Consider the following 14,063-nt stretch of genomic DNA (forward strand, 5'->3'; position numbering starts at 1 on the left):
AAAAAAAAAGAACCAGTCAAAACAAAATAAGTTAATGAATTCAGTGTTGCCTCACAACAACCATGCTAGACATTCTTCCCACATGCCATTAGATCAAATAAGCCTCAACGATTGTAATAAAACTCACCTAGGCCTTTTAGGAGAATATCCCACTGTGTATGCATATTATCTTCACTAGAGGTTTTTACACATACACATCTAGGAAATCACCAGAGCCCCAACCAAAGACGAATCACGAGGCAGCTATCCAAATAAGAAGCGAATTTGATCAGTTGGGATGGAAACTAAGAGATGAGAAAAGCACCCTATGAAAATAGAATCCCTTCCCTCTACAGAACACCAAAATGCCCAGGAAAAAAAAAAAAATTTAAAAAGGAAAAAAAAAAATACCCATGTTTCTTGGAAATGATACATGCTGCTGCAGCTTTGTCTGCTCCACTGCCTCCTTCCAAGGAAATCAGCACAGTTCCAAATGCTAAAAAATTAATGGGACCCTTACCTGCTCACTTTTTTTACATGCATTTCCCCCACCAAGCATAGCAGCTTGAAATTATAAATGTCGTCCGATGATAGTGTTCTCAACATCTTCAAACTCCCAGTGTCAACCAGGAAGCATAGCCTCTCGCTGCCATCAAATCAGCAAATAACTCGGTCAGCTGCATCATAGGAAGTAGTCGGGTGTTCTGCGGGTCACATCAGGCTCTCCTCTCCTAGGAGCTGGCTCAAACTGCAATCATATAAAGCAGGAGTTTTAAGCAAAATTTATACAGCAGGAGTTTAAAGCCATTTTTTTCATCCTCAGGCACGTGTGTGTGTGTGTGTGTGTGTGTGTGTGTGTGTGTGTGACCCAATGACTGATGTGCAACTGTTAGCATTTGCACAATGAATCGGATTAGGAAGCCAAATGGTAACTTGCAAGAATCCAAGGAAACAATTGATAAATAATCATATGGCATTCTATACAAGACGAATGGTAATTGTTTGATTCACATACAAAGTTCGAAACTGGTGCGGCTTCACCGGCAGAAATTATAATTCAAGGGCACAGATAATGACATTCAAGATTTTATTTTATTTTTAAAGATAACAGGAACTTCCATTAAAAGGCGCTGAGATAGTGCATAATCACACTCAAGATTAATTGACCCATATCAATAAGACTCACGGTCTACACCTTATGATGAACAGTTTAGATCATCATATACATGCTACATCTAGTTTTATGATTCCGCCACCACTGGACCCTAAAAACAGTTTTATCTGAAATTTCTTTCAAAGGGTTGGGCAGAGTCTCAAGCAGTGAACCAGATTTTGTGTATGTGTTTCCCACAACCTTTTGATTGATAAGATGGATAAAAATTAGTTGATGAGAGAGAGAGAGAGAGAGAGAGAGACCTGGATGAATGTGTGACCTTTGCAGTCATCAACTTCAAGGATAGATGCCATGTTTCCACACCGATAGCAATAATTAGGTGCACTAAATATGGTTACCACCTTTTGTTCCTGTTACAAACAAATGAACATTTTTTAATTGATTACAAACAAACAGACATTAAATGCACAGAAATCTCAACCTCTAACCCCAGAAGCAAAGGAAAGCTCAAGATAGCAAAGAACATGTGATTACATGTCCCCAGTTGAATCCCTCCATGACCAATTGATGAGCTCTGGCTATTAGCTTGAGGTTGTTGGTATGATTGAATTGCTCTGATATATCCTGCAATAACCAATAACATGGGTTAATGCGCAGGCCAAGCTTCATATCTTTGATAAGAATGAGAAGAGAGGAATTACTTGGCCAAACGTGTATCCAGCTCCACGTGGAGAAATACCCCAACCACAGCGATCATCTGGATCAGACCACAAGAGATCACACATTGGCCCTTCATGGGGGACTTCTTGAACACGATCAAAATTCCGTATGTTATCGAGGGTCTCAATGGACGGAGACAAGCCACCGTGCAGGCAAAAGATTTCTGATTCGACCTTCAAAGAGTTCAAATAACAGATTGTTTAGAACTTGACATTGATTGTTTAGAACTTGACATTCACAGCCAAGAAGGAACATAATGAAGTTGGCATGACCACCAATGAATAGCCAACTAAGCCCAGTTTAGTTCAACCGTCAATTAAGTGAATTTGCAATAGGCTCAGGAAAGTGGTAAAGCAGAATATAAATAAACGAGGGAATAGGCCTACTAACCAAAGCTGTCAATGGGAAATAGTCAAAAAGGTCAGTAAAGATCTTCCATACACTTGCGTTACCATACCTGCCAACAAAAACAAAGTACAGATTTGTATTCAGCGCAAGGGAGAAATGTTAAGCATCATATTGGGGTTTGAATACTACAATATGATAAAAAGAGAATGACCAGGGCTTCAGAAAATATGGTTTCCAGTTCAGTTTCAACCTAAGGGGTCATTTGGCACCATGGATTTAGGGGGTTTGAGGGGATTTCAAATCCCCTGGTATGTTTGGCACCATAAAGTAACTGGGGGATTCAAATCCCCTCAGAGGGGATTTGAAATCCAAGGTGAAAGCTTGGATTACATCTAAAATCCTTCCCAAGAGTTGCATGTGTAAAATGTGTGTCACTAGACTATTAATCTATTGGGCACAAGGCCCACCGATGATATCCCAAAACAATCAGATAATCAATTGCATCACTATAATTACTTTAATACGATGATCTGCACAGTCCAAACATTGTCCATGTAAATCAACGGTTAAAAATCATTAGTCACTTGGATGTGATCTTGTGCTTGTGGCCCATCCGAGACTTGGAATTTCATCATTTTCGGGCAAAGTATATATTTCAATGGGCTTATTACACAACCATTGTGTCAAACATTACATACCTAATTAGAGATATTAAAGTTGAATTAGTAATTAAATTCAAACCCTTGTGAATAAACTATGCATAGCTACTTTTGGATTAAAGGGATTCTGAATCCAGGGTGCCAAACACAACAGAAGGATTTCAAATCCAGGGGGTTCCAAATCCACACTCCCAAACAGGCCCTAAAGAAAATGGTAGTGTATCCAAATGTTTACAAGTCCAACAATATTTAAACTGAAATCGACTACCAGACGAGAAGGATCAATCTGAGGAACATTGTTCTACCAAACTTCAGTTGGCAAACATAACTTGCTTCGTGCCACAACTTGATTAGGTTATGCACTTAATGAACTGGATGGATGTTAGAGCACACATCAGCATAACACTCTTTGATGCTAATATAACTTAGTTATTCACTTAAGGAATACACCAAAGATGTTAGAGCAAAAAGGATACTGCATGCTAACTACACTTGGTTATGCACCACGTGAGGAGGATGTTAAATGCCAGCTCCAACTTAGAACGACAATGAGAGAATCATTTCCGCCACAACCAGCTCCAAGTTAGAAGTACAACTGTGGTTTGTGGAACCTCCTATGATTTATTTATATGATTGTTTAAATGCCTGGTTTATTGTTATCCTTGACCAGGTCCAAACCCATCTTGGAGAGAGAGAGAGAGAGAGAGAGACAACACCTAGATATGGCATTGGCAAGTATTGTGTATCTGATAATAGGCAGGAAACATCTAATTTTTGATGGATGGCCTTTCCATGTGAAGTTTTAAGAATTAAGGTAAGAGACCAATGCCAACTTTTTTTCTTTTTCTTTTTGATAATTATAGTCGTAGAAAAAGGAATAGGACGTTAATACAAGGGGAGTAAAAAGCATGGAATAATTAAAAGAAATTATAGTCGTAGAAAAAGGAATAGGACGTTGGAACGAGAAAGAAAGAAAGAAAGAAGGGGGAAAAAAAGAAGCATGGATACTGGTTTCTACTGATTCAACAAAAAATAAGCTAATTTGCACCTAATAATGCAACATTGACAATGGAAAGTGGCACTTTTACAAGTATCTCAGTATCACAGGCCATAGAAATAATCACAAAAGCAGACTATTTAAGGAATTCTGCAGAAGTCTTTTAAGGTTAGAAAACCACGACTAATGAATAACATCTCTTCAGTAAGGATAAAGATCTCAATAGAACATGAATGTGTATAAGAAACTCACTTGCGTAGACATTCATCATAAAATCCATAAACCTGTGTAATCTGCAAAACAGTTAAGAAATATACAGTTCAAACTTCAAAGTCCCCAGAGAAATAAGTAGTAGTAGTTGACAGTCCATACATCTCAAACCAGAGAAACAGCCATTTTGGAGACAACGAAATGTCTCTGGACTATAATGTGTCATGATATTTGATCTCTCAGGTCAGACCATGCAATCGAAACTAATTTACAATCCCTAACCTACAGCAATAAAGTCAATTAGACCAAATAGGGGAAAAGAAAAAGGAAACAAGTGAAACTAAATCAGTGTACCATATACCTGGCGACTTTCATGATTTCCTCTGAGAATGGTAATTCGTTGAGGATAGCGCACCTTCAGGGCCACCAGGAGCTGAAAAATGAATCAATCAGTACCACTCTTAGAATATGTCAGGACTCTAGCAAAATGGTACAAAGAGAAACTGCATCTGGCGCAGACTCGGCATAAAACTTCAAATTAAAAAAAGAGTTAAAATGTAATTGATGAATGTAGCATTTCTTTTTTGAAACGTAATGTAGCACAACATTATTCTAACACGAACAGAACACCGTATTCAAAAGCAAAAAACAACAAGGCAGACCTAATGTAGAATCCATGCACATCCCAAGTGTCAACGTGAAAAAACAAAGGACTCTGCTTGATACATGGCTGGATCAATGCAACTGAACCAAGAGCAGGTTGTAAGCCAACCAATGAAACTCAACACGCTTAATCATGACTATCCACAAGGCATTTAAAAATAAAATAAAATAAAAACCCTGAAGAATTACTATGCCACAACCCACAATTAGCTCCAATGGCTATCTCCTGGCCGATCTAAATGGGTGTTTCCGGAGCTTGTTAAGATCAGATTATAAACATTTATCAGAAGAAGAAAAAAGATAAACTTCCCCACCCTTTTTTTTCTTTTTACACACGCCTTCACACCCACACACCACATGGGTACTCGAACCTATGACCTCAGTGTTGAAACCCATAGGGTCTACCACTGAGCCATGAGTAAGGATCCAATTTCCCCACCCCATATGCAAACCACATTTCACTTTGTTCAAATGTGCCTCAAACAGCAATCAGATTCTTAGAACAACTTTCCACCAAAACCATCTTCAAGCCTAAAAATGTAAAGCATTCAGATAAATGTGGTATAAGTCCAAAAATTCCAAAAATCAATTTTCAGATGAAGTTGACTGAAAAGATCCAGGGACACTGGTGATTTCATGAGGTAACTTGGGAGAATGGGAAAAGGCCTTTCTTTTACTTTCTTGAGCTTGGTCCCAATGCTTATTGTACAGCACCAAAATTGAGAGAGGAAAAAAAAAGGGTTCAAATGGTAAGCCAGCAAAGGTAGTTGACCTCCAATTCAAGCATACTACCATACAGTTGGATCCCATGTAAAACAGCATTGCTTAAACGAAGAATAATACTTGGGAGAGAAGCAGACAAATAGAATTTTGATGGAAACCCAAGACAAGAACAACATTTATCGCTAACATCACAATTGAAAGTCACACCATTCTCCCCCTCATGCATGAAATCTAATGGGGGCATAATGTAGACCTTATGGTCCGCTTGGTTTTCCAATTACAACATTAAATGGCTGCAGATGGGTAATGATTATTTACTATTGTAATTGTGTGGTGACATCACTTACATTTGATTGCAATGATGATTTTGATAACACAGAAATCACTGTAAAAATGGTAGTTTTAGAATGTGAAACTGTAATGAATACACTTTACTTTACCTACTTTCTCTGCAAGTGTATTTGACTTTCAATTTACAAGCTATAATTCCTGTTTAAACAAACACCTGGAAATGATAATGATGGCTCATTTACTTTGCATTTCATAGGAAATTGGAAGACCAAACAGGCCCTTAACGGAAATAGGTATGGAAATATTTTAGGAAAAAGTGGTTGCCATGCATGCAGCAATCATATGTGCGTATCAAAAGTATGCGAATATACTTTTGCTCCTAATAGTGCTCATCATATGTCCTGCAATATTGGAACAATCATTGATCTGATTCAGCTCTTACCGTTACAGTTTCAACTGAATAATATCCACGGTCCACATAGTCTCCCATAAACAGGTAATTGGTATCTGGACACTAACAGTCAAGAAAAGCAGCCATAAGATTCCAAAAGTGGATCAGTATATAATAACAGAGGTATCATTCAGAATAAAATGAGAGTTGAAACCAACCAAAGAATATGTATGTGAGAGCCATCAAATAATAGAACATGCATTGACAAATATAGGAGCCAAAGCAGCTTAATCTAATAAACAGATACATATACACCAAAACACAAAATTAATGCTAACCAACCATCTCAAAATGCTCGAATGAATTGAGGTCTAACTAGCAAACTTGAAAATAATGAATGACAAAATACTTAAGAGCATTATAAATACGAATAGGCCCTTACTCTCCATGGTTAGGCGATATGCGCTTGGATGTATATTTTTCAGAACCAGATCTCCTCGAAAACAAGTAGCATTGGAGGTTCTTTGGCATAATTCGTAACCATGCAGGTATCATCCAACCAGATACAGAATGATAATGAAGCACCAAACAGGTACCATCCTTGTGGAATGTTTTTAGCAATGGAATGAATTTGAGTAATTGGTAGTTGCAGATATGTTCCTAAGAATCCACAGTGAGCTTGTACAATTTTTACCAGCTAAGAGAGCTCATCTGGAGTGGGCTTTGATTTAGGATAATCAAGGAAAACAATGGCTAAGCACTTGTAGCTTCCAGCAATCTAAAGCATAATAATTCAACAGCAGGAAACAATAATCGAGGGTTTAATTTTAAGATCATGGGCACCTAGGGTTAAAATGCAAATGTGAGGCCCACTACTAAGCATCTGGGTCACACAATAGACAACTTGCAAAGAAAAGCAACTGATGACCGTCTCTTCTTGTAAAATGCATAACAATAAAATCTTGATTCTTGTTTCGCCATCGCACAGATGTTGAAAAGACATCCATGTATGGACGGCTATGTGAGTGGCCATCGGCCTCCTGCAAGCTTACCACAGCGAGGTATGTGTCCTCATTAACAAAGAAAAAATGGTACACACAGAAGCCACAAGGCCACAAATAGGAAAATGATATCCTCTGAAAATTGGCTCCTAGTATGATGATTCTTCTCAATCTAGACGAGTGTGCAGTATGCACACAACATTGTGAGTCCTTGACCCTCATTCACCAAGCATAATCACTCAAAAATACGTATAAAAAATAGAAACTAAATTACCAATTGAATCAGCATGCAGAGTAAATAGATTGAATTAAATTAGAACATAGAGACATATTACCATACTGAAAAATATTCAAACTAATGGCATCAGACCTACTACAGTACCTCAAGAGCAGTTTATCCTCATTGGCATAACAGGTCCCAAAATTTAGCCATTACTGAAGTGCAAACACAGGGGTTGAACAGGAAAAAAAGATATCCTTAGTGAGAACAAATACCTTCCCTCCAATTCGAAAAAGTTCTGCAAGATCATGAAATTGCCCATGAATATCACCACAGATTGTCACGGGACTTTTCACAGGCTGCAGCACAGAAAGCAACAAAGCTTAGATTAGGTTATAGTTCATCCACAGTATATGACATGAACTTGTGGTGTAGGAAAACAATGCATCAGGCCACCCATCACCATTGAATGGACTCATGGACCCACTTTGATTGTGGGCTTGATGTAAGAAAGCTCATACTCAGGATACTTCAGTTATTCCAAGAGACTTTTGTCTTGGAGAATCTTTAATAGGATCTCATATGTCATTAATTCATTAGTAGTTTTCTACTTTGGGAAGATCCTTTAAGATTTAGAAACTTTCTACTCATTCCTTCCCTTTCTGTATTTGGAACTTATTTACTTAGCCGTAAATCTTTATGTCATGGTGTAGATCTAATTAGTGAACTCTAGATTTGAAAGATCTCTTTATATCTTAGCTTTTGCATTTTGGCTTACAAAGAGATCTCTAAGGCCATATGTGTGGAGAGAGTTGATCGATAATGAAATTGGAATCTGCTGCAGAGATGCCATATCCAGGTGAACTAACCGGGAATCTTCTGCACTGCAGGAGAAATTACAGCAATTTGTGAATTTTCCAGCAGCTCAAATGTCATTTTCAGATATATGGTGTTTGAACTCCTATAAACTTGACTTATTGTCACATGACAGTAATACCCATATTCCAATAGCCCTTTGTCTGTTGAGAAAACAGTTCAACAATCAAACTGTATAATAAAACTTATAAGGCAAAAGCCAATATAAAGCAACTAAAGTAGCAAAAAACACTGTTCTTGCAGTAACACCTCACCTGCATGTCCACAAAATAGAATTATATCCAATATGATAGAGGTGTCATACCTTCAATTAAATAACTTATGACACTAAAACTAATTCCTCGTCACTAACAGCAATAGTTGATGCCAGATAGAAAGCATAAAAAAACAAATAATAACATCCATATCTTCCACATTCTCAACCTAAAACCTGTTGTACATGGTGTATTATCCTCATGTCTAGGTTGAATACAGTGATGTGCTATTGCTAAATTATAAATTAGTTGCCATAGAATCTAATATTCCACCTCCTTGATGACCAACAGTGTACCACTTTAGTTAATAGACAAACACCCAACCTAGGATTAAGAAAACCCAATCTTTGCACTAGAAGAAAGTAAATCAACCTTCAGAAGATATTAAAACGAAATGAAGTAAAACTGCGTGAAAATACCAAAACAGCCATCACCTGGACATTACTTTCTTCCATCAATATCTCCTTCGCCTTCTCACATAATGCTCTAACCTGCATCAATAAGTAACATGAATCTTAAACCTGCAGTCCCAAATGACCAAGACATGCTTTATTCTCATCAGTATGCTCCACTCACACCTAAAATCTAAACTAGTTCTGGAACAAAGAACTATTGGCTGATTATAAAGGAAAACAAATATTATGCACATAGTTATTGCACAAATATTTTTTAATTTACTGATCATACCACCATATTCCAGAATGATTAATGAAACAAAGAAAAGACACAGTCAAGGATGCATCAACAGACAATTGGAATCAACATTCCAAGACAGATGGGACACCGAGAATCCCTCTCACTGACTTTTCTTTTAAAAGGACAGGAGACTCTAAAAATTTCCTTGAAATCAGTAATTTACCCCTGAGCATACGTAAACCTCCAGGGAAAAGAAACTTCAACCTTTGTACAACTAACAGTCTTCAATGACCAAGACATGCTTTATTCTCATCAGTATGCTCCACTCACACCTAAAATCTAAACTAGTTCTGGAACAAAGAACTATTGGCTGATTATAAAGGAAAACAAATATTATGCACATAGTTATTGCACAAATATTTTTTAATTTACTGATCATACCACCATATTCCAGAATGATTAATGAAACAAAGAAAAGACACAGTCAAGGATGCATCAACAGACAATTGGATTCAACATTGCAAGACAGATAGGACACCAAGAATCCCTCTCACTGACTTTTCTTTTAAAAGGACAGGAGACTCTAAAAAATTCCTTGAAATCAGTAATTTAGCCCTGAGCACGTAAACCTCCAGGGAAAAGAAACTTCAACCTTTGTACAACTAACAGTCTTCAATGAGTCACCCACCGCGTCTTCAATGAGTCACACACCGCTGCCAATGGTTTATGGAATCGAAAGCAATTGCTGAAACATTCCTAAAACTTCACCAAGAGCATACTTCTCCCAACTTCGGTAAAGGTCCCCATTGATCCAATGTTGGATAAAACCAACTCAATTATAATTCTCTAGAGAAACTAAAAATGGCCAATGGACCTAGATTAGCAACATTTTTTTTGACAACACAGGGTAGGGTGTCCCCGACCCATTTTGAGGCAAGACTCTTCCCTGCGGATGCACACAATTAGCAGCATAACTTCCATCAAAGTTCAACTTATGAGCTCCATAACACAATCACTTCCAATTTTTCCAATGCCATGATTCTCCTATTTCTAAATAAATCGCCCACACAGAGACTTCTATAGGTCTGAATAATTGAGAAAATGATGGCAACTTTAGATACATTTGCCAATCTAAAAACATGAAACAGATTTTTCCATTGGAGAACAAAAAGAAAGAAAGAAAGAAAGACAGAGTGGTGGCGAGTCATGGTAAAACCATAGATGGATGCACCATCGAATTGAGTTGCAATTTGTCTTATTTTTTCAATGGAAATTGAATTGCAGTTGTTAATCTAATGAAGTGGAAATAACCACATTCCAGATTCCTTAACATTCATACTAAAAGTTAAAACTAGGATACAATCAAGTTGGACCCGAAAGAAAGGACATAGCAAGAGCGGTTTGGGGCCAATCATTATAAATACTAGGAAACAGCATTGCTTTTTTGTCGTGTTTATCATATCAAAATGAACGTTCTCTATTCCATTCTCTCGTGCATCCAAACACAGCCCATTGGATCTCCGAAAAACTAGGCCAGATCTCCTATTCCGAAATGCCAAAGAATAAAAGCACTATGCACAAAATTTAGAGCCCCAAATATTTCGCACTTGTAAGATGCTTTTCTGCAAAAAATTGAAATGTTTTGGAGAAGAAAATGTGTAAATGGATGGTCATGCATTGTGATTCTCGTTTTCAGGACTGATCCATTTGCATTGCCGAATGGTCCGCCACTGAAAATGCCAGATCCACTTGAGATTTGAGCTACAAATCCAAACAGCACCTATACTCAAAACAACGCAAATGAAATAGTTGAGCTTTTGATTACTGCAAAAAGCGCCCACTTTTATCACAGAAACATGAAAATCATAGCACAAAAGGTGAGATTTGCAAGGAACTTCAGAGAAAAGAAATACATTTTCATGCATGCAATGATTGGAAATCACAAATATTTCATAAGAGCAAGATGAGAACAAAACCACTGATTTCCCTCTCCCCCCTCCCGCTCTCTATGCTACAACAATGCTTTCAGTAACCAGATGCAAAAACAAATAAAGAACTGTAAGCGATCCCTAAAGATCCGATTTTCGACATTCGGATCCATATCCATACAATCCCTAAAACCTGCAGAGTGTTCCATTGCTTCGAACCTAAATCCTTAAATTAAATGCGAATATCAAGCATAAACCACAAGAAAACCAGATCAAGATCAGATCCAATGAATCCAGGGCAAGATCTATCAATCTAATGGAATTCCTACCTCATATCGAGCCTCCAGCCCTAGTTCGACCAAATCCATAAAACAATGAGCAGAAATCAACAGATCGCAGCAAATCAGGAAAGGAAAAAGAAACAGCAATCTGATTCTAGCCAGAAAACAAGAAAAAGGGCAGATCGAAGCTGATCAGACGCGGATCCACGATCCAGACAGCTGAAACGCGAATATAGAAGGCGAATCGGACAATTTGTGAAAGAAAGAGCTAGGTTTTCAACAGAAAATGAAGAAAAAAAATTAGAAAACGACAGGGGGAGAGAGGACCTCTTGCTCGGAGAGAGGTTTGCACTGCATGAGCTGCGAGATCTGCTCGTCGAGGTTTCCATGAGAGTTTGAAGAAGGCAACGGATCTATGCTCATCTTCTTCTCCTTTTCCTCCTCTGGCGAAGGAAAATCAGCTCTCTCTCTCTCTCTCTCTCTCTCTCTCTCTCTCTCTCTCTCTCTCTGTGGATTTGAAGAAGAAAGGAAAAAAGAAAATCAAAATGAAATAAAAGAGAGGAGAGGAAAGGAGGACAGAAGCTTGGAGAGAAGCGAGCGGTGGTGGTGTAACCAAAGAGAAAACCCTTGATCGCCTTCAATAGCCTCTTTTATATTTCTTTCTTGTTTTTTAATTTTTTGAGAAGCGATAAAATACCGCCGAGATGCTGGATTATATACGTGGTGGATTCCTATGTTAGTTCAGCACCATTTATAAAATGGTGGTGACTCCTCAACCTTACACGTAGCATATTTTTACGGAAATCCATACCGTCCAAATCGCCGATCCAGCTTTGAATGGAGCATATGAAAATTATGAGCTGATGAAATAACTTTAACCACCTGATTTTTTTCCTTCAGATTTGAACCACAAACTGTTTCGCTTTTAAACATCCGACTAATCGCCAGTGAATGAATGGTTAGGATTGATTGATTTGCATGATTTTGCAGACATGCTCCACGGGAATCGTGGTCTAGATAGTTTCGCATCAGTGCCACGTGTGAGGAGTAGCCACCACCATTTTTCGATGGGTGTCTGGACCATTACATATTTGAGTGTTATATGGTACTCCGGTGTCGTACGGCGTATCGTACTGACGCACGCGTCCCACGTTGTAGGTGAATCCACGATGTGGTTTTTCCGCTCTGGAAGAGGGATGGCCCGGATCGCTCCGTTTCGTTCGACCAATATAAATTCTGAGGATCCAGTTCTTCAGTGGGACCCACCTTCAGTGGTTGGGTGGTTGGTATATGTCACGTTTAAGACGATATATGGTCTATCGTAGGCCGTACACCCCTGGAGTATGCTTCTACTGACTAGTGTACAAAAGGAGCGGAAAAACGAACATCGGTACTCTGGAAGAATGGTACGATCCATACGCAAGCCGTCCAAAGCGGTGGGCTCCACTTTAGGACATCTTTAGAATCGGAAGCGTTGGACTATCCTCGCAGATTTATTCGTTGATTAGGCCATTGACAGACTCTCTTTTCGTTTGAACGAACCCTTTGATGAACTCGGGATCCGACAGTTGGGTATGTTGTATTTTGGACTACCACACGATTTTCGATGGAGCCCACCATTTGGACGGTTGGATTCAGGTACGTGAATTCCATCTATGCAGTTCACGTGCGTGTACGTGGAAACGGGTTCTCTGACATCGTATATCACAGCTCAACGGAGATGAAAGAGGCCGGATCGAAGTCATAAGATCGGCAGACACGTTGATCTCCGCCAAGACTCCCTTGTTGGTTTTATGCCATTTAAAAAAAAGGCCGGGACTTATTCTCCTAGCACATGAGCTGATTACAGCCGTCCAGGCTATTCAAATTGTGGGCTCCATTGTGGATAAAGCATGAAATAGCAGAATCGTAACCATCCAACAAAAGATTATCCGATGACTGGTTAAACGTAAAATAGCGAGTGGCTCAAATTGAAAGGTGACTATTATTTTGTCGGTGCAAGTTTTCCATCATCCTCCATCCGCGGTTTGGCCATTTGAAAGGTCTGAATTGCCGTATAAGCATGCGTACACTGTTTCTAAAGAGTACAAAACTAACACAGTACTATATCCCATGGATCCAACGGAGGTAACCAGATAGGAACCTTCGCGAATGGGCCATTAAATAGAACAGGTATGATTGATTCCAAAACACGAAATTCCAATAGGCACTACTTTTGGGGCTAAAGCTCATCTAAGTGATGGTCCACCAATTGGACGGTCCGGATCCAATGCTAATGTGCACCAATCAAGGATTTGCGGAGGGGCTGATACCATTTACAAACTGTTACTGGACGCACGCCGGATGCTGAAGCGGGAACTCATTTGCTTGCTTTGTATGGCTTTTATGTCCGCCACAACGGGTATGATTTTGTGCCGCTGTCGTTTGAAACGCAGGGTATGTTTTTTTTCCACTGTATTAAATGGTGGTAAATGTGTTTTGAAAACTTTATCCACGTCGACCTTGATACATGTATGACGGTGGTAGATATGTTCTCGAAACTCCAAACACCTCCACTGTGATGGATCGTAGAGCCATATATCTCCGTAGGAGATATGGCAGGACGACGTGGATATCAGGTCTGCTGTCCATTTCATATTCAACCGTTAATTGGCTTTTTTCCACCGTTACTTTAATGGCCGCCGGACAATGATAGGATTGTATACTAAGAGTCGTTTTTTAGACAAGACAATCGTGTTACGGCCTTACATGCGACCTCATTTGGGTGATGCC

General features: G+C 38.9%; 1 protein-coding gene across 1 annotated transcript; it reads right to left on the bottom strand.

Moving 5' to 3' along the window:
• On the bottom strand, positions 1-11,962 carry LOC131222672 (serine/threonine-protein phosphatase PP2A catalytic subunit). The gene is made up of 11 exons (XM_058217830.1): positions 11,619-11,962; positions 8,881-8,937; positions 7,592-7,675; positions 6,147-6,218; positions 4,389-4,460; positions 4,070-4,110; positions 2,204-2,270; positions 1,795-1,986; positions 1,628-1,717; positions 1,396-1,503; positions 1-727 (listed from the first exon to the last, which is right to left on the bottom strand). The coding sequence occupies exons 1-11, from the start codon at positions 11,712-11,714 to the stop codon at positions 662-664; spliced, it is 945 nt and encodes a 314-aa protein (XP_058073813.1). The 5' UTR covers positions 11,715-11,962; the 3' UTR covers positions 1-661.
• Between the last annotated feature and the right edge of the window lie 2,101 nt (positions 11,963-14,063).

The sequence above is a fragment of the Magnolia sinica genome, chromosome 13 (genome assembly GCF_029962835.1).
Source record: "Magnolia sinica isolate HGM2019 chromosome 13, MsV1, whole genome shotgun sequence".
Lineage (NCBI taxonomy): Eukaryota > Viridiplantae > Streptophyta > Magnoliopsida > Magnoliales > Magnoliaceae > Magnolia > Magnolia sinica.